At 44.8% G+C, this 22,155-nt stretch overlaps 1 protein-coding gene across 1 annotated transcript in view; it reads right to left on the minus strand.

Annotated features, from left to right (window-relative positions):
- mxd4 (MAX dimerization protein 4) overlaps positions 1-22,012 on the minus strand; it is a 39,055-nt gene extending 17,043 nt beyond the window's left edge. The window contains exons 1-3 of the mRNA XM_042318693.1: positions 21,779-22,012; positions 21,034-21,133; positions 15,768-15,797 (exon numbers count right to left, since the gene is read on the minus strand). Of these exons, the coding sequence (XP_042174627.1) occupies positions 15,768-15,797; positions 21,034-21,133; positions 21,779-21,842 (194 nt within the window). The 5' untranslated portion in view covers positions 21,843-22,012. The remainder of the gene's footprint in view (positions 1-15,767; positions 15,798-21,033; positions 21,134-21,778) is intronic.
- Between the last annotated feature and the right edge of the window lie 143 nt (positions 22,013-22,155).

Below are 22,155 nucleotides of genomic sequence, written 5' to 3' on the forward strand. Positions count from 1 at the left end.
AGAGAAGAAGAGATCTGATGGGCCGACCGCACCGTCCTCAAAAACAGCGGAACGGAGAGAAAAACAAGAAAAGAGAGACAGTCGTCCCATGTGAAACTGGCTTTGTGGTGAGACACAGCCCACGCCATCAGTGGTGTAGTGGAGGGCAGACGTAAGTAAACATGGTTTCCACACTTGTTTCTTTTGCTTGACAGTTTACACATTGAAAGTACAGGGTGTGTTGCTTTACTCACCGCCACTGGCGATAAGAGTTTACCCATCAACTTTTCTACCACAACATCACTGCACGCAATGTACTGTATGATAATAGAGAAAAAGGAAAGAGAGAGAGAGGGAGAGGGAGCGAGAGAGAGAGAGGGAGAGAGAGAGAAAGAGGGGAGAGAGAGAGAAATAGGGGAGAGAGATAGATGGAGAGAGAGAGAGAGAGGAGAGAGAGAGAGAGAGAGAGAGAGAGAGAGAGAGGGAGATAGGGATGTAGAGAGAGAGAGAGAGAGAGAGAGAGATAGATAGAGGGGTGAGAGAGAAAGAGAAAGAGAGAGACAGGCGAGAGCGATAGAGAGGGGGGTCTAAAGGAGAGAGAGAGAAAGAGAAAGAAAGAGAAATGGAGAAGGAGAGAGATAAAAGACAGAGGGAGATGATTTCCTTTCAGATATGAAATGTCAGTTCTCTGGAACAGACTTTCAGGCTTTATTTGTTTTCTGTCAGCGAGGACGACACACCCACTGTGAGAATGTGTGTGTGTGTGTGTGTGTGTGTGTGGAGTGTTTGGTGACAACTGTGCGAGGCGAGACAGAGACACAATAGGCCCCATCAACACACACACAGACCTGGCCACAGAAACAAGGGCTATGAGTCACGGCTCCGTCTTTAGCATGCAAGCGACTGAAACCTGCGTCAACACAGCAACTTAGCAAAACAACACAGTGCACGCCAAGGAGTGAGTGACACGGTCAACGTGGCTAGCTGAATTAGCCTACTTCAGCAGGAAATGCCTATGTCTCCACACACGTTTTGATTTGTCTCTGTTGCCATAGAAAACAACAGGTTTATTGTTGTTCAGTCGTTGGTAGTATTTTCATGTCTAACTGGAATTTCCATGTCTATTGGAATGCCTTGTTGCGATTGGTTTCGTTTGTCTCTTTCCAAAACTGAAACTAGCCCTGGGGTGACTGAAACTAGCCCTGGGGTGACTGAAACTAGCCCTGGGGTGACTGAAACTAGCCCGGGGGTGACTGAAAATAGCCCGGGGTGACTGAAACTAGCCCTGGGGTGACTGAAACTAGCCCGGGGTGACTGAAACTAGCCCGGGGTGACTGAAACTAGCCCGGGGTGACTGAAACTAGCCCGGGGTGACTGAAACTAGCCCGGGGTGACTGAAACTAGCCCTAGGGTGACTGAAACTAGCCCTGGGGTGACTGAAACTAGCCCTGGGGTGACTGAAACTAGCCCGGGGGTGACTGAAACTAAAGCATGTCAGATTAAAAACACCTTTGATTCAACATGCGCTGTATACACAAAAGTACGTGGACACCCCTTCAAATAAGTGGATGAGATGTTCGACGAGCAAGTGTCCACATACTTGTTGGTCATCTCAGGTACCTCTCAGGTACAAGTGAGAATAGAGAATAGGAAACAAGTGAGAATAGAGAATAGGAAACGAGTGAGAATAGAGAATAGGAAACGAGTGAGAATAGAGAATAGGAAACGAGTGAGAATAGAGAATAGGAAACGAGTGAGAATAGAGAATAGGAAACGAGTGAGAGTAGAGAATAGGAAACGAGTGAGAATAGAGAATAGGAAACGAGTGAGAGTAGAGAATAGGAAATGAGTGAGAATAGAGAATAGGAAACGAGTGAGAGTAAAGGAGTGTGAGAAGTCAAATGTCAGTTTGGAGATCGATCACCAGTTGTGTTCGATGAAGTGATGTGGTTCAAATCAAATCAAATGCTATTGGTCGCATGTTGACATAGTTAGCGGTTGTTATTGTAAGCTTAGCGAAATGCTTGTCTGTAGTGAAATGCTTGTGTTCCTAGCTCCAACGGTGTAGTAGTATCTAACAAAACACACATCTAAAAGTTAAAGAATGGTGTGGTGTGCATCTCTGTATCATTTCAAAGTCAGGATAGCCCAAACTAAATATGCACGTTTTCGAAAGCTGTGACAACAGTCTGTAATGTAATTATACAAGAAGTGCAAGGAAACGCTCGAAATGTCCCTCCTGTCCTGAGTTGCATGACAGCTAAGGTTGGAGTCGGACAGACAGACTAGTGGGGACACTAGTGGGGACACTAGTCCCACCTAGGGAAACGGTGAAATGGGCCTACAGGTCTGCATACACACTGTACCGATGTCAATGATTAACACACAATAACAAAACCACCAATTCTCTCCTCTCCTCAGCGTCAGTATAAGAATGGGTTTCTGAGAAAGAGGTGGTGGGGGTTCCATGTATATTATATAATCGGACTAGTATTGTGTGGGTTGCACAATGGGGACACAATCTCCTACGAGGTCACGCAGAGGCAGAGAGAAAGAGAGCTAGAGAGAGAGGTAGAGGGGGTAGAGAGAGGGGGTAGAGAGAGGGGGTAGAGGGGGTAGAGAGAGGGGGTAGAGAGAGAGGTAGAGGGGGTAGAGAGAGAGGTAGAGGGGGGGGGGAGAGAGGGGGTAGAGTGGGGTAGAGAGAGGGGGTAGAGAGAGAGGTAGAGGGGGTAGAGAGAGGGGGTAGAGAGAGGGGGTAGAGGGGGTAGAGAGAGAGGTAGAGGGGGTAGAGAGAGGGGGTAGAGAGAGAGGTAGAGGGGGTAGAGAGAGAGGTAGAGGGGGTAGAGAGAGGGGGGTAGAGAGGGGGGTAGAGGGGGTAGAGAGAGGGGGTAGAGAGAGAGGTAGAGGGGGTAGAGAGAGGGGGTAGAGGGGGGGGTAGAGAGAGGGGGTAGAGAGAGAGGTAGAGGGGGTAGAGAGAGAGGTAGAGGGGGTAGAGAGAGGGGGTAGAGAGAGAGGTAGAGGGGGTAGAGAGAGAGGTAGAGGGGGTAGAGAGAGATAGAGGTAGAGGTAGAGGGGGGTAGAGAGAGGGGGTAGAGAGAGAGGGAGGGAGAGAGAGAGATGGGGAGAGAGAGAGAGAGAGAGAGAGAGATGGGGTAGAGAGACAGGGGGTAGAGAGAGAGAAAGCTAGAGAGAGAAAGAGGGGGTAGAGAGAGACAGAGAGAGAGAGATGAGGGTAGAGAGAGAGAGATATAGAGAGAGGGTAGAAAGAGAGGGGATAGAGAGAGAGAAAGCTAGAGAGGGAGAAAAAGAGAGGGGGAGAGAGAGAGAGAGAGAGAGAGAAAGAGAGGGGTAGAGAGAGAGAGAGAGAAAGAGAGGGGTAGAGAGAGAGAGAAAGAGAGGGGTAGAGAGAGAGAGAGAGAGAGAGATGGGGGTAGAGAGAGAGGGGTAGAGACAGAGAGAGAGAAAGAGGGGGTAGAGAGAGAGAGAGAGAGAGATGGGGGTAGAGAGAGAGGGAGAGAAAGAGAGAGAGAGAGAGAGGGGGGTAGAAAGAGAGGGGGTAGAGAGAGAAAAAGAGGGGGTAGAGAGAGAATGCAGACTGTTTTACTTTCTTTCCTCTGAATCTCTGAATCTCAACACCCAGAATCAAACCTTGTGTACATGGAAACAGAGAGACTATCTGAAAGGGAATTCAAATTCAGTTGTGTGTGTTGTATGTGTTGTGTGTGTTGTGTGTGCACAACAGCAAGCATCAAATTAACTCTTCAAACAAACTTCTCTCTCTAGCTGTAGCTAGCCATCTACTTTCCCAAACCAAATCAACTCCAGTCTCTTCTCTCTCTAGCTGTAGCTAGCCATCTACTTTCCCAAACCAAATCAACTCCAGTCTCTTCTCTCTCTAGCTGTAGCTAGCCATCTACTTTCCCAAACCAAATCAACTCCAGTCTCTTCTCTCTCTAGCTGTAGCTAGCCATCCACTTTCCCAAACCAAATCAACTCCAGTCTCTTCTCTCTCTAGCTGTAGCTAGCCATCCACTTTCCCAAACCAAATCAACTCCAGTCTCTTCTCTCTCTAGCTGTAGCTAGCCATCCACTTTCCCAAACCAAAACAACTCCAGTCTTACATGAAGTGGTGACGTGGTCTTTGCGAGCCTGCAGTACATTCTCCTAGTACTACTAGGACTATTTCTACTGCCTGCAAGCTGAGTGTGTCACCCTCCCCTTTCCCCCTACCCGCCTCTGTTACACAACTCAACATTCCACCGTATGTGTGTGTGTGAGTGTGTGTTACGTGCAGAGCTGACCTCATTTTCAATCTGCTCTACTCTGCTGTGCCCGACACACCAGCCACGTCCTCCAGTAGCAGTCGGGAGGCCCTCCCACCCTAACCTCCAGCGTCCTCCAGTAGAAGTCAGGGGGCCCTCCCACCATACCCTCCAGCGCCACAGAGGAATCCCCACAGCCCCCCATCCCCTCCACAACACAAACAACACCCGAGCCTGCCTGACTTTCTAGGAATGGCCGAGTCAAGTCGGCCCAGCCTCGCTCGCTTTCTGTTCCTCACTTGTTTTGTGCTTCTGTACTCAGGGGCGCAGCTTTGGTTTTAGAAGTGGGGGGACATAACTTTTTTTTTAAATCTAGTCGGATAAACACTCCAAACAGCCTACCCGACTGCTCGAAGGCGTCCATATGGTCCTAAAGCACACCGTTGCCTCGCTTTGTATCACATTCCAATGATAAAATCAGAAAATGGTGAGTGAAAGTTGCGCCCCTGGTTGTCCTGTCGTATTTCACAACTCAAAGAACAGCCTTTATAGAAACAACATGCTATTCTTCTCTCTCTCTCTCTCTGTCTTTCTCTCTCTTTCTCTCTCTCTCTCTCTCTCTGTCTTTCTCTCTCTTTCTCTCTCTCTCTCTCTCTCTCTCTCTCTCTCTCTCCCCCTCTCCATCTCTCTCTCTCCCCATCTCCCTCTCCCTCTCTCTATCTCATGGCCACACAGCTCCATAGTCCACTCCAGGCACAGTGTGTGTTCATGACTTGTTCAAATCTATTTTTTTACGAGGGGCATCAGCTACTTTGCGTCAGTTGAAAATGATTTAGTGACAGAGGGAACTGAGCCCGGACCGACGACCTGGAGGCTTCAACACCTGAGATGGAGGTGTGACTACCTTCTCATTGAGATGTGGGTATAGGAGGGGTGAAGTGTGCATAACATAGACTACGTGAGCCTACGCACATACTGTGAGACGGACACACACCACACATGGACATGAGCAAACACACACTAAAGCAGACATGTACCACATACACAACAAGCATGCTGACACACCCGGACATGAACACACATGTGAACACACACATGCACACGTACGGTATTGTATTGTATTGTATTGTATTGTATTGGTTGTATTGTGTTGAATTGTATTGTAATGTGTTGAATTGTATTGTATTATATTGAATTGTATTGAATTGTAATGTATTGAATTGTATTGAATTGTAATGTGTTGTATTGTATTGAATTGTAATGTGTTGTATTGTATTGAATTGTAATGTGTTGTATTGTATTGAATTGTATTGAATTGTAATGTGTTGTATTGTATTGAATTGTATTGAATTGTAATGTGTTGTATTGTATTGAATTGTAATGTGTTGTATTGTATTGAATTGTAATGTGTTGTATTGTATTGAATTGTATTGAATTGTAATGTGTTGTATTGTATTGTATTGTATTGAATTGTAATGTGTTGTATTGTATTGAATTGTATTGAATTGTAATGTGTTGTATTGTATTGCATTGTATGGAATTGTAATGTATTATATTGAATTGTATTGGTTGTATTGTGTTGAATTGTATTGTAATGTGTTGAATTGTATTGTATTATATTGAATTGTATTGGTTGTATTGTGTTGAATTGTATTGTAATGTGTTGAATTGTATTGTATTATATTGAATTGTATTGGTTGTATTGTATTGCATTGTATGGAATTGTATTGTATTATATTGAATTGTATTGGTTGTATTGTGTTGAATTGTATTGTAATGTGTTGAATTGTATTGTATTATATTGAATTGTATTGGTTGTATTGTGTTGAATTGTATTGTAATGTGTTGAATTGTATTACACACACACACACACGCACGCACACGCACACACACATTATGACAGTACAGTCCAGCAGACTGAGAGACTGACACGTGGCGTCTTCCGCCCCCATTATCCCCAATGAGTCACTGATCACTATTTAATTATGTGGAATGTTACAGAACGACTTGGCAGCACGGCGTGACCAAGAACCATAAAGGTCAGAACCATAAAGGTCACATGTCCTCAACACAGAACATGCCTATCTACCTACTCAGGATTCATAAGTTATGAGAGAGAGAGAAAGAGAAAGAGAGAAATAGCTGGCAATAACAGAAGCACTGAAGATAACAATTATGTCCCGTCATCAGTTCAATGTGCTGTTTCTGAGAGAGAGAGAGAGAGAGAGAGAGAGAGAGAGAGAGAGAGAGAGAGAGAGAGAGAGAGAGAGAGAGAGAGAGAGAGAGAGAGAGAGAGAGAGTGAGGAGGGTCCACTGTGAGACTATGACCTTAGGTATATGAGTACATGACCTTACAGTATATCATAGTTATAGTTAAAGACCCAACACAGACGTTTTTATATCAATATCAAATCTTTCTGGGAAACAATGAAGTACCTTTCTGCAATACATTTCAATTCAAATGGGCAAAATGGGCTTTTTAGCAACAAAAATAATTCTCAAGCAAGAATTTAGCTTGGACTGTCTGGGAATGGTCCGAGTGGGGAGGGGAAAACTGACAACGAGCTGTTATTGGTGGAGAGGTTTGCCCATGCAAACCTGCTGATTAGAAAATCCTGTGTAGATTGTATTTTCACCCAGAAACTATCAAGAAATAAAATGTCTTAATACATTTACAGTGTTAGTTTCATCAGCTGTTGTACAAGATGATATAAAACACCACAGGAAAAACTGAATTTTGACTGCACTGGGCCTTTAAAACCTCATCATGTCCAACATCACAGGCCTTCTATAGCCTGGGTCTTGTTCATTTGGGCATGCAACGGAAAACGTTTGCAAAGTTTCTTATTGGACAAGTCCTGGTAGTCCTTCCCTGTTTCAGTATGTTTTTGTCTGTTCGCTGCCTAATGACCACAACCCTGTTGTCTTTGTATCAGATGACTTCCTCTCACTCAGATGCGAGATCCATTTCAGACAGGGCAAGCCAGCCAGGGACTCTCTCTCATACAGTTTCCTGTCACAAAAGAGTCAGCCCCCCTAACCCAAATAAAAGGTAGGAGGGAAGAAGGGAGGAGAGAGGCATTTTGGCAGAGAGAGAGAGAGTGAGGAGGGTCCACTGTGAGCAGGGGCTCTGTAGGTACCCCTCCTCCCCATCTGCTTTCATCCTCCTCTTTCACTCAGCCTTCTGCTGACTCAGTGAGAGAGAGCGAGAGAGAGAGAGAGAGAGAGAGAGAGAGAGAGAGAGAGAGAGAGAGAGAGAGAGAGGGAGAGAGAGGCGAGAGCGATAGAGAAAAAAAAAAGAAAGAAAACAGAAGAAACAGATGTGGTCTCTTTGGAGAGAGAGGAGAGAGAGAAGGAGAGAGAGAAGGAGAGAGAGAAGGAGAGAAAGAAGGAGAGAGAGGAGAGAGAGAAGGAGAGAGAAGGAGAGAAAGCATGAGAGAGAGAAGGAGAGAGAAGGAGAGAGGGAGAGAGAGAGAAGAGAGAGAGAGAGAGAGAGAGAAGGAGAGAGAGAGAGAGAGAGAGAGAGGAGAGAGAAAGAAGGAGAGAGAGAAGAGAGAGAGAGAGAGAGAGAGGAGAGAGAGAAGGAGAGAGAGAGAAGGAGAGAGAGAAGGAGAGAAAGCATGAGAGAGAAGGAGAGAGAAGGAGAGAGGGGAGAGAGAGAAGGAGAGAGAGGAGAGAGAGAGAAGGAGAGAGAGGAGAGAGAAAGAAGGAGAGAGAGAAGGAGAGAGAGGAGAGAGAGGAGAGAGAGAGAAGGAGAGAGAGAGAAGGAGAGAGAAGGAGAGAAAGCATGAGAGAGAGAAGGAGAGAGAAGGAGAGAGGGGAGCAGAAGAGGTGAAGTAACGGGCCTGCCCCCCCTCCTCCATCCCCTCCTCCCCTCCCCCTAACATCCAGTCTGACATATCACACACTACAGAGTGGTGTTTCTTTCTACACTGGCTCCAGCTCCAGCCAAGTCTGGCCTCTAGCTACAATGGGAGAACAGGTCCCAGGTCTGTTTGTATAGCCAACTCCTATGGTCGTTATCAAGCCCAACATATTATATTGCAGGAGTTGGCAATACAGCACAAACAGATATGGGGCCAGGCTATAGAGGGGAAGTTCTGAATAAGACAAGTAAGGAGGACACTGTGATGATGAATGGAATCTGAGAGGAGATCAGACAGAGAGTAGTAAGGCCTATTAACGTGTGCACACACACACACACACACACACACACACACACACACACACACACACACACACACACACACACACACACACACACACACACACACACACACACACACACACACACACACACACACACACCACACACACACACCACACACCATCCTATGGTAATGACTGGTCTATTTATTATCCCTCCAGTCAGAACATTCCTCAGTATAGTTAGTTGTGATTTTCCAAAAACCTTGTTACTGGTGAACTGACCAGCTGAATCACAACTCAGCAGAAAACATTGACTTAACTCAAAAGCAACATTATTTTTCTCCATCTGTACATTACCGTCGGCCGTCTGGTATTTCCCCCTGGCCAACGAGAACACTTCAAAGAGGGCCACAATCAGAATCAGACCACATGTTATCAATAATAATAATCATTCATTCACTTATCTATTTCTATGGCACTTTTCATGACAAGGACACTTTTAAAGTGCTTCATCACCAAACCATCAGCCAGATGTTTCTCTGAACTGAGTAACAGGCCAGATTGGTTTGTATTTAACTTCTAACCAATGCCTAGTCATCATTTTCCGTCAATGACTCACTTTACGTGAAACAGTTGAATGAAACAGAGAGGGAGGGACACAAAACAACAGCTGACTGGCACCGGTAGGTAGACTGTCTCTGTCTACATACTCTAGGACCAGAAATAGACCTGAAGGGCAAACATACCACAGGACTCCTCCCAACGTGACGGGATATGAATCTGATCACGAGCAGAGAGCAGCCATGTCAGATGGGCTTTTCCAGTTAGCAGGTGTGTGTGTGTGTGTGTGTGTGTGTGTGTGTGTGTGTGTGTGTGTGTGTGTGTGTGTGTGTGTGTGTGTGTACGCCTATGATGTGGGGATGAAGGAAAAACTGGTTTCCTGGACCTTGCCTAGAAAAGGAAACTACTGGTAGTCAGTCTGAACAGGGCAAAAAGAGAGAGAGAGAGAGAGAGAGAGAGAGAGAGGGGGTGGTAAAGAGAGAGAGAGGGGGTGGTAAAGAGACACAGAGAGAGAGAGAGACAGAGAGAGACAGAGAGAGAGAGAGAGAGAAAGAGAGAGAGAGAGAGGGGGGTAGTAAAGAGAGAGAGGGGGGGGGTAGAGAGAGAGAGAGAGAGAGAGAGAGAGAGAGAGAGAGAGAGAGAGAGAGAAAGAGAGCGAGAGAGAGAGAGAGGGGGGTGGTAAAGAGAGAGAGAGAGGGGGGTGGTAAAGAGACACAGAGAGAGAGAGAGAGAGAGAGAGAGAGAGAGAGAGAGAGAGAGAGAGAGAGAGAGCGAGAACGTCGCCAGGGAGCGATGTCAGAAATGGGAAGGAAGCCGATGGCAACAGAGGCCGACCGAGCAACCAACCACGCGGCAGCGCTGCGGTTAGGAGAGTAGCACACTAGTGTCATGCTGGTTACCAGCAGAGCAGTGGCCTGTGAGAAGATTACGGAAACAGCAGTGTCAGCCTGGAGACTTTTACCTACCTACCCATCTCCCCATATCTATCTACTGTATCTATCTACTGTATCTATCTATCTATCTATCTATCTATCTATCTATCTATCTATCTATCTATCAATTCAATTCAATTCAATTCAAGGGCTTTATTGGCATGGGAAACATGTGTTAACATTGCCAAAGCAAGTGAGGTAGACAACATACAAAGTGAATATATAAAGTGAAAAACAACAAAAATTAGCATTAAACATTACACATACAGAAATTTCAAAACAGTAAAGACATTACAAATGTCATATTATATATATATACAGTGTTCTAACAATGTACAAATGGCTAAAGGACACAAGATAAAATAAATAAGCATAAATATGGGTTGTATTTACAATGGTGTTTGTTCTTCACTGGTTGCCCTTTTCTCGTGGCAACAGGTCACAAATCTTGCTGCTGTGATGGCACACTGTGGAATTTCACCCAGTAGATATGGGAGTTTTTCAAAATTGGATTTGTTTTCAAATTCTTTGTGGATCTGTGTAATCTGAGGGAAATATGTCTCTCTAATATGGTCATACATTGGGCAGGAGGTTAGGAAGTGCAGCTCAGTTTCCACCTCATTTTGTGGGCAGTGAGCACATAGCCTGTCTTCTCTTGAGAGCCATGTCTGCCTACGACGGCCTTTCTCAATAGCAAGGCTATGCTCACTGAGTCTGTACATAGTCAAGGCTTTCCTTAATTTTGGGTCAGTCACAGTGGTCAGGTATTCTGCCGCTGTGTACTCTCTGTGTAGGGCCAAATAGCATTCTAGTTTGCTCTGTTTTTTTGTTAATTCTTTCCAATGTGTTAAGTAGTTATCTTTTTGTTTTCTCATGATTTGGTTGGGTCTAATTGTGCTGCTGTCCTGGGGCTCTGTAGTGTGTGTTTGTGTTTGTGAACAGAGCCCCAGGACCAGCTTGCTTAGGGACTCTTCTCCAGGTTCATCTCTCTGTAGGTGATGGCTTTGTTATGGAAGGTTTGTGAATCGCTTCCTTTTAGGTGGTTGTAGAATTTAACAGCTCTTTTCTGGATTTTGATAATTAGTGGGTATCGGCCTAATTCTGCTCTGCATGCATTATTTGGTGTTCTACGTTGTACACGGAGGATATTTTTGCAGAATTCTGCGTGCAGAGTCTCTATCTATATCTATCTATCTATCTATCTATCTATCTATCTATCTATCTATCTATCTATCTATCTATCTATCTATCTATCTATCTATCTATCTATCTATCTATCTATCTATCTATCTATCTATCTATCTATCTATCTATCTATCTATCTATCTATCTATCTATCTATCTATCTATCTATCTATCTATCTATCTATCTATCTATCTATCTATCTATCTATCCTTACAGATAGATAGTGTCTGAAACGGCACATTATCCCCTATATAGAGTACTTGTTTTGACCAGAGCCCGATATGGCAGGTTTCAGGGCAGGGATGGGTTGTTGTGTGTTTGAGTGAGACTGTTCTGCTGTCACCCAGCCAACAGTGTCCTGGTAACAGCACAGACTGCATGGGCCTCCCTGTCACAGAGCCAGGGCACACACACACACACTCACACCCACACTCACACACAGAAGGAGTAGGGCAATGAAGAACAGCTTGTACCAGCTAGGAGTACAGGACAGACCAAAACATAAAGTGTCTAAAATAGGCTCTGTCCAAAATGGTAACTTATTCCCTTTATCATAGTGCACTACTTTTGGCCACACCCGAGACTCCCTATTCCCTATATAGTGCACTCATTTTGGCCCATAGGCAATAGGGTGCCATTACAGCCTCGCCCTAAGGGAGTGAGGGAGTGCGCACGGAGCTATGTGGATACCGATACAGGGATTGTCTCAGATTAAGTCCCAGTCATACTGTTATTAAACGGGTTGGACCAGGACGACAGCTGAGAGGCTGAGCACTACAGGGCTCCTTCCATCGTGGGTCGACAGGGATCAGCCTCCCAGAGAGATCCACCAACAACAGAGAATAATTGAAAAGGTTCAGGATTAATCAAGCATTCGCTAAATTCCTTTGGCTATGGACTGGAATGAAAAATAATTGTATTGTAGTTTTTTGCAAAACCCTCAAATAGGGTATCACCGTAACATCAACAAAGATACAGGAAATAGAGACACGACAATTGAGCCAACCGGCCCACAGTTTCACTACAATAATGGGCTATTGCAGCAGGGAGTAGGAAACTGAACCACCTCCACATTTTAACACCTATGCGTTCCCATAATGTAATTTGAGGACACAAGTCTGGACAGGGTTTGGGGATCCACGGTTCTCGACGCATCGCAAACCCTCACACACACAACATCTCCCCTCTCCCTGAAAGCCTGTCATTACAGAAACACACAGGCCTCTTTTCTCCCTGACATGGGAACAGGAAAACAGGGGAATCAAAAATGAAGGGGGAAAAAAGGAGATTGTTTTTGAAAGGAAATGAGGTTGAGTGAGCCAGAGTTGAGGCTTTGGGACGGCGACAGACGACATTTCAATGTTGTCTCGATGCTGTCCCCGAGGCCTTCCCCCTGTGGGACACGGTGCCACAGCGCTGCCACAGCGCTGCCACAGCGCTGCTACAGCGCTGCCACAGCGCTGCCACAGCGCTGCCACAGCGTTGCCACAGCGCTGCCACAGCGTTGCAGGACGGTAGTTAGTCAACAGCGGCCCGCTACAAAAGAAAACAGCGGCGCCCCTTCATGACCCCGAGTTCACTTCTTCTTCTCTATGGCAACTGTCTCTTCTATCTACAGACACCTGTCATTGTGAACCCCTTCACCCAGGAGGACCTTCTATCTACAGACACCTGTCATTGTGAACCCCTTCACCCAGGAGGACCTTCTATCTACAGACACCTGTCATTGTGAACCCCTTCACCCAGGAGGACCTTCTATCTACAGACACCTGTCATTGTGAACCCCTTCACCCAGGAGGACCTTCTATCTACAGACACCTGTCATTGTGAACCCCTTCACCCAGGAGGACCTTCTATCTACAGACACCTGTCATTGTGAACCCCTTCACCCAGGAGGACCTTCTATCTACAGACACCTGTCATTGTGAACCCCTTCACCCAGGAGGACCTTCTATCTACAGACACCTGTCATTGTGAACCCTGCACTGCTTCCTTTCCTTACCGTTTCTACAACTAAACCATGTTGGCAGTCTGCTACACAGGTTTTAAAAACCCTCACTGAAAGAAAAGACACCTACAGTGTGCATTTCAAGTGGAAGTACCTAATTGACCATTCTTTAACCACTCAACCTCCTGTTCTAATCTATTGCATCAGTGCATTCATAAACCTGGAAGCTCGTCACTTCAGCAAAACAAAAAAAAGACAACTTTTCAGAAACTCGTGGCCACATTTGATCGTAAGGGAAATGAGTACAGTGATTATGGAAGAGCTTACCAGCACTCACACATTTCAGCATGTGAAACTGACTGCAACTATCATTTCAGCATGTGAAACTGACTGCAACTATCATTTCAGCATGTGAAACTGACTGCAACTATCATTTCAGCATGTGAAACTGACTGCAACTATTTTAGTAACCCAACCCCACTGGATACAACCATGCAGTAATATCTCAACAACAAGAGACCTATACTCAGGTTCAGCTCCCTCTTTTTCTCCACTAATATCTCAACAACAAGAGACCTATACTCAGGTTCAGCTCCCTCTTTTTCTCCACTAATATCTCAACAACAAGAGACCTATACTCAGGTTCAGCTCCCTCTTTTTCTCCACTAATATCTCAACAACAAGAGACCTATACTCAGGTTCAGCTCCCTCTTTTTCTCCACTAATATCTCAACAACAAGAGACCTATACTCAGGTTCAGCTCCCTCTTTTTCTCCACTAATATCTCAACAACAAGAGACCTATACTCAGGTTCAGCTCCCTCTTTTTCTCCACTAATATCTCAACAACAAGAGACCTATACTCAGGTTCAGCTCTCTCTCTCTCTCTCTCTTTCTCTCTCTCTCTCTCTCTCAGAGAGAGGAATATGTCTTTACACGTTTTTCACTGAGCTGTCGGCAGAGGTCAATTATTACTCGCTCACATTAGTCATGTGACCGGCAAACCCCGAGCTGGCTCTCAGCAGTCAGCACGAGTGACAGCTCACACACACACACAAACACTCCACCTCTCGCACGCACACTCTAACAGGGCACAGTCAGTCTGTTTTCTATTGGCCCTATCCTAAGCCCAGGCAGCAGTCAGTCAGTCTGTTTTCTATTGGTCCTATCCTAAGCCCAGGCAGCAGTCAGTCAGTCTGTTTTCTATTGGTCCTATCCTAAGCCCAGTCAGCAGTCAGTCAGTCTGTTTTCTATTGGCCCTATCCTAAACCCAGGCAGCAGTCAGTCAGTCTGTTTTCTATTGGTCCTATCCTAAGCCCAGGCAGCAGTCAGTCAGTCTGTTTTCTATTGGTCCTATCCTAAGCCCAGTCAGCAGTCAGTCAGTCTGTTTTCTATTGGCCCTATCTTAAGCCCAGGCAGCAGTCAGTCAGTCTGTTTTCTATTGGTCCTATCCTAAGCCCAGGCAGCAGTCAGTCAGTCTGTTTTCTATTGGTCCTATCCTAAGCCCAGTCAGCAGTCAGTCAGTCTGTTTTCTATTGGCCCTATCCTAACAGCCCTCTACATCCCTCACTTTGCAATATGACACTTTGTTGTACCATGCAGGCTCCAGTGTGTGTGTGTGTGTGTGTGTGTGTGTGTGTGTGTGTGTGTGTGTGTGTGTGTGTGTGTGTGTGTGTGTGTGTGTGTGTGTGTGTGTGTGTGTGTGTGTGTGTGTGTGAAAGAGAGAGAAAGAGTGAGTGAGAGAGAGAGAGAGAGAGAGATAGAAAGGTGCAATGCATTCTGGGACGTGAGTGGGCGACTCAACAGGCCTAGCTGAGAGACATGACAGGCGAGGCCTCCTTCCCCTCCTTTCACCACCCGCCACTGGATTATCACATGAATGGCAGGATTCCCCTGCCATACATGGTAACACGTTTCTCCCTATGAACAGACACGGAGGGACAGACAAATCTAACACAAAGTCTAGGTTGAGGTTGCCTTGGAAATCCGATTATGATCCGTCTGCCCAAGGCTCCTCATCTTTGATGCGCTTTTATCTTTTATCCGAGGTGGTGGAGCGAGAGAGGTGAAGGGAGGGGACTGCGCGAACAAGTGGCCGGACATTTTGATATTTTCAGTCTACTATGTGCTTTTTAAACTTCAGCTCCACAAGAATACATCTGACATTTACCAACAGTCCTCACCCAATCACCTCTTGTTTATTAGGGAACAGGGAGTACTTCCAAGCAAACCATGGGACTGTCTGGGCGAGAGACATACAGTTTATCCAGGGAAATGAACAAGAGAGACAGAGGGGGAGGAAGGAGGGTGGGGAAGGTTGAAGCCTGCTCTCAGATCTGTTTGTGTTGTATAGCAGAGTCTAAATGACCTATAGGACTTGGCTATAAACTGATCTGGGATCAGGATAGCACCAAGTCTAATAGACCTATAGGAATTGGCTATTAACTGAAGAGAACTGGCCACCCCTCAGAGCCTGGTTCCTCTCTAGGTTTCTTCCTAGGTTCCTTACTTTCTAGGGAGTTTTTCCTAGCCACCATGCTTCTACATCTCCATTGCTTGCTGTTTTCAGGATTTTGGCTGGGTTTCTGTATAAGCACTTTGTGACATCTGTGGATGTAAAAATGGCTTTATAAATAAATGTGATTGATTGATCTGGGATCAGGCTAGCGCTGAGTCTCATAGACCTATAGGAATTGGCTATGAACTGATCTGGGACCAGGCTATATAGCACAGTGTTGTCTGTCATCTTACCTGTGTTTCTCCAGCTCGTTGTGTGACGATCTGAAAGGGCAAATAAACAGAGACATGGATGAGTGCCTTAGGAACTGATAGTTACACTCTGTAGTTACTCTGTAGTTACTCTGTAGTTACTCTGTAGTAACACTCTGAAGTTACTCTGTAGTTACTCTGTAGTTACTCTGTAGTAACACTCTGTAGTAACACTCTGTAGTTACACTCTGTAGTTACACTCTGTAGTTACACTCTGTAGTTACACTCTGTAGTAACACTCTGTAGTTACTCTGTAGTTACTCTGTAGTTACTCTGTAGTAACACTCTGTAGTTACTCTGTAGTTACTCTGTAGTTACACTCTGTAGTTACATTCTGTAGTAACACTCTGTAGTTACTCTGTAGTTACTCTGTAGTAACACTCTGTAGTTACTCTGTAGTAACACTCTGTAGTTACTCTGTAGTAACACTCTGTAGTAACACTCTGTAGTTACTCTGTAGTTACTCTGTAGTTACTCTGTAGTAACACTCTGTAGTAACACTCTGTAGTTACTCTGTAGTAACACACACCGTCTCATGACCAGGGTGCAGGATGGGAATGCTCACTTGGGTTGTGTTCATTTGGGAAAACGCTTGAAAACATTTTTCAATGGGATATGAAGACGAGCGCTTCTGAGGGAGAGTTTTCCGGTTTCAGTATGTTTTCTTCTGTTTTGGTACATAAATGAACATGACCCATGGTGAAGGTCAGGAGACAGACAGAGAGAGAACGTCTTGATGTTAGCAAACGGTTTGGTAAGCGGATGGACAGATGAAATGGAGACGTAAAGGGTAGAAGAAGTGTGTGACCTACATAACATGCGGTATAAAGAGGATGTTGTTCGGCCCAAGTCCTTTCCCAGTTGTCCTTCCTCTGCTGTTATATGGGTGGCTCTGCAGCTTTGAACACGTAGGATACGTTCCACTGTTACTTACATACTCTACTGAAATTGCAGGGCACATGCATTGCTTCATTCTAAGTAGCATGCTAGTGTGGATATTGTCTTATAAGCTAACCTAGCTACAGGCCCGTGAGAATTTCATGTTTATTTCTGCATGTTCATCTAGTATTTGTTGGAAATAACACACAGCGTCTCTGCAGGCCTAATCAGGCTTGGAGAGATTCAAGAGGCTGATGCTTGGTAAATGTGTGTGTGTGAGAGAGAGAGAGAAAGAGAAAGAGAGAGAGGAGAGGGGAGAGGGGAGAGAGCGAGAGAGAGAGATTCCCTCTTTGTGGTCTGACTGCAACTCAGCTCGTCAAAGTGCTCTTAGACTAAACCGCCAGGCAGGGCCAGGAGTGCCAGTGCAGGAGGGCCAGTGCAGGAGGGCCAGTGCAGGAGGGCCAGTCAGGTAAAAACAGCCGCTCAAACAAACACTGCAAGGATGCAAAAATAGATGGGAGAGCTGTATCACTCTTATGTAACAAATGGTGAAACAAATTTCCCGGTATTAGATAAGGCATACAGCCATGCATTTATTTTACATAAGCTGGAAGGTTAACAACCTCTTGTCGCAGTGCATTCTGGGACAATGCAATGGAAATTCAGAAAGAAGGCTAAATACTAAGAAGAAGAAGTCTCGCTCCCCTTTCCCCCACACCTCCATTTCTGTTTATCGGATAGATATATATATTATTTTATTTTTTGTACAAAGCTCTGCATTCGTCATCGTGTGGAAAACTAAATCCTCTTCCCTCGATGTGTGTGTGTATGAAATCTGTCAGAGAGCTCTCAACGGAGGACAAAAATGGTCCATGGTGAGAGGGAGAAACGCACACACACACACAGACACACACACACACACATACACACACTAGACTGGACAGCAGAATGTGTATGTCAACAGTCCTACACTGTAAATTTGACAGTAGCTTACGGGCAGCTCGGTGGCAACTTAAGTCAAATTCTGTCTTTCATATTCCAGTGCACCTACAGTCATTTAAATGTGGTATCAAAGCAAGTACTGTGTAATGACACACGCCTTCAAATATGTTAATGGCCAGAAACAGCAACATCATACCATATATTTTCTGGCAGATGCACCGGATAGGTGCAGTGAAATGTGTTGTTTTACAGAGTCAGACATAGTAGTACGGTGCACGTGGAGCAAATGGGGGTTAAGTGCCTTACTCAAGGGCACATCGACTTATTTTCCCCCTTTTCCCCCTTTTCAGCTCATATTAAAACGGCCTTTCTGCCACTGGCCCAATGCTCAAACCACTAGGCTACCTGCCACCCACGAGTGGTCAAAAGGTTTTACAGTGCCATTCCAAATACAGCAATTACTTCCCCGCCCACAATATTTTCCCACAATGCACCATAACGTACAGTATGCTGCAGTAAAATGTTTTCAAGTATTTTCCTGTTGATGATACCCCAAATTACCGTATAATTGACAGTTTTCCTTTTCCATTACAGTGTCGACACTGCAGCATACTATTTCAGGCCAGGGAGCTTGGAAGGCTATTAGGACGACCCGCCAATGGAAATGAATGAGAGCACTGGAGTTCATCTTTATAAACAAACCCCTTGGTTCTTGTCCCAATAATACCCTGAAACTACCATCTAGGATACCAAGGAAATAACAAGCCAAGACACGAACACAAAGACCCCTGCCGTCGAGTCCGCCACTCTTTTCAGCCAATCCCTCTTAAGTGCCCTTGTACTGTCGACTTCAGCCGTGGTTCCCACAGATGTGCAGGGATGGGAGCAGGAAGATGACCTGAATCTGCGTAGGCCCCACTGCCCCACAGCTCACTGCATGAGACGCTTGAGCTGATGCTAGCCTATCCTGTGTGCGCCGTCACCCATCGGCATAGTATCCGGGGTGGTGTTCACTAGGACACACAACCGAAAACGCTTGAAAAACATTTTTGCAATGAACAACTTGCCTTTTTGACTGGACAAGTCCAGGTAGTCTCTCCTGGTTTTAGTCAGTTTTCTTCCGTTTGGTGCCTAATGATGATACCCATCTGCCCATAACACTGTGTTATGTGTGCTGCCCCTAGGCCTCTCACTGGCCATGCTCAGTGGAAGGGGGAGGGGCTCAGCCTACAGACGCTGCTGACAAGCCCTTTTCACCATCCGACGCCAGGGGAGAGGAAATGCTTTATCTCCTGTATAAGGAAGTAGTCCTATTCAAATTTGAAACATGTGCAAATTGGGGACAGGCAAAGCACGAGACGACACTCCATGGTTTCCTTAAGCGAGGCACGGGTGAAAGAGGCCCAAAGAGGCCCGGCAGGGAGGCACAGTCCAACACCAGACTTGCCTCTTACAGCAACAACAGACACATGACTTTGAATGTCATATAAACTGTCAGTATAAGATTGACAAATCATCACTAGAGCCGGGACAGGACCGGTGTGTAAATAAGGCCGACATCAGCTGCCATTTTGGGGATGGATGAAAACAGTCGCTTGGTTATAAGTGCATATTATATGAAGGCCTGGGATGTGCTCGTTTGGTAGCAATGCAGTGAAAACAAAATGAGGAGCTGTATGCATCCGTTGGTTGTTTTTGAGGACGCACATGTTCAAGGATGTAATCTTATAATTGTGTGCATGTACGCCCGTGTGGCCGTTGCATTTAGTGTTTGTGTCCAGATTTAACCTCGGTCTTCAAAGTAAACAGGGAAACCCACCCGAACATTCTCCTTTCTGTGACACCGATTTGCCTCTGTCACGTGTCGGGCAAAAGGCATAACATTACACTGCAATATTAATACATTCAATCTAAAAATGTACAGAGGGCTGCTAAATAAAATGATGGAAAACCATGTTTCCATGTGTCAACTAACTTCCACTGATTTGAATGCAGAAATGGGGTTGTACTGACGACTTGCTGTAGTCTGCAGAGCAATAAACTGGTACCAGAAAGAATAGCTGTAGTGTGCAGAGCAATAAACTGGTACCAGAAAGAATAGTTGTAGTCTGCAGAGCAATAAACTGGTACCAGAAAGAATAGCTGTAGTCTGCAGAGCAATAAACTGGTACCAGAAAGAATAGCTGTAGTGTGCAGAGCAATAAACGGGTACCAGAAAGAATAGCTGTAGTGTGCAGAGCAATAAACTGGTACCAGAAAGAATAGCTGTAGTGTGCAGAGCAATAAACGGGTACCAGAAAGAATAGCTGTAGTGTGCAGAGCAATAAACGGGTACCAGAAAGAATAGCTGTAGTGTGCAGAGCAATAAACGGGTACCAGAAAGAATAGCTGTAGTGTGCAGAGCAATAAACGGGTACCAGAAAGAATAGCTGTAGTGTGCAGAGCAATAAACTGGTACCAGAAAGGGGAGAGAAACTCAGGCTGCAGCCAGACCAGCTGTAAACTGAGCCCTCCGCCCAGGCAGGGGCAGGGTCTGCTAAGGCTGTGTCTGTGGGGCACTGTGTTATGTGGACATCTGTGTGAGCTAAGTTGAGTTGGCCACCACACCCACCTGAGTGTGCCACATCCCCACTGTTTTGCTCCAAGAAAACACACTGTGACTGCACCACAAGACTTGACAATATAGGCCACTGACAGATCCTATATATCTCCCACAACATAGGGTTTATAAAATGAGCCTCTTTGGTGAGGGCGGGTCATATGACGTCTCATATGTTGATGGATGAAATTAAAATAACTTGCTGAATTTACGAAGAAAAAATGTATTATCAAATCGTGAGACTGCTTCTAAAAAAAGTTTTGAGGGCACTGCGCAGGACCTATCATATGATATGCAAACCAACCAATAAAAACCTAGAATGGCCAGTAAATTTAGCGCAGTAACAACAACAAACATTTCTTAAAAGTGGTGTAATCTTTTTTTGCAATTGCCACGTTGATAAATGTTCCTGAAGCACAGCCGTACAAAGCAGCCTCAGCACGACAGGAGAATCGATACATTTAACCGTATTTTTCTGTTATCTATGTCAGAACGCCGTGTACTGTTACCGAGATGACGACGCGCGCTCGGTGTCATATGGGTCATGGGAGGGAGTGACATAACACAAGTTCCAAAACGTTGCAAATGCAGCAGAAGTGTGCATGTTCAAATCAATGCGTGAATGCATTGGGGAAAAGGGGGTGAATGTCAGAATGAAGCATGGGTGTTGAAAAAGAGAGTGAGCACCAATAGTGATGCTGTACGCGTGGCAGTGTTTATACGACATCTAAACAGTGAAAAGAAAAATGGCGTTTGTATGAATGACGAATAAACACAAACAGATCGAATGAACTATTGCTATATCGACAGAAAAAGGTGTATATTTACCTATTGTTCTGAGTTTTTCTTGAAATTGGTGAAGCTTTCGTTTTCTTTCGGGAAAAGTCGCTATTGTACGGTAAAACAGACGCGTAACCATGTTCTGCTTCTATTGACAAAGTAAACAAAAACAACAGGGTTAATTTCTACACATGTAGGCTAATAAATTAAACGTAACAAGGGATATAAACTGACGATCACATAATAGAACTGTCAATGCCATATATGACGTAGCCTAAGCAAAACATGTTATTTGATAAAAGTGGTTATGGTTACGTAGATAAACTCGTTGACAATGCTGGAGCAAAGCACAAGATTCAGGACAATCTAATATTGAGTTAACCATTTATAATAAACATTATATACATAATGTATTTTGATAAGAAACTGTATCTTGAACTTGTCCCTAACCAATTTTAAACAAGGCTATAGCCATCAGATAAAACAGGTTATAAGCATTGACTGATCATACTAATGCAAAACTACAAATGCACATAGGTTCTATCTCAAGACTTTTCCTAACGTGTTGACTAGTTTGTTAATATGCAAGTTATATCTAGGTCGGTCGGTCTGCAATAACATCACCGCACCAGCACAGTATGTTCATTGCTCATAAAGTGACATCATAGCTGCGCTATAGCAGTGCACGTCCACAACTTCACATAAGATAGAATAGAGACCGTTTTAATTTTCCTAACATTAAATACGGTCATTAACCCAGTCAAAGCCATCTGACATTCTGTCAGGGAAATACCTCTGTCTCTTCTTTCCAAGTATTCTGCAGCCTCCAGGAGAATTAAAAGAGAATTAAGTTCCATCTTGTTGACTTGTATAAAAATATAAAATAATATCTATATACACAAATGTACAGCTAATGTAAAAAAAAAATAATATGAGACAAAAATGAAATAAAAACTAAAACTGTGTTAGGTCGATATGAACGTCTATGTTCAGTTCTGAGTCTTTGGGACTCCCAGCCAGATTCATATCAACTGCACCTAACTAAAAACCTGCGAAGTAAAGGACGGCTGTTCTGGCCAATTAGAAAATAATAACATCCACATAGGCGGGTCCTGAATACGTGCCTTGGCCAATAGGGAAGCTCAGTGACGGGTTTACCAGGAGCATGTT

The sequence above is a fragment of the Oncorhynchus tshawytscha genome, unplaced genomic scaffold (genome assembly GCF_018296145.1).
Source record: "Oncorhynchus tshawytscha isolate Ot180627B unplaced genomic scaffold, Otsh_v2.0 Un_contig_4803_pilon_pilon, whole genome shotgun sequence".
NCBI classification, from domain to species: Eukaryota; Metazoa; Chordata; class Actinopteri; order Salmoniformes; family Salmonidae; genus Oncorhynchus; species Oncorhynchus tshawytscha.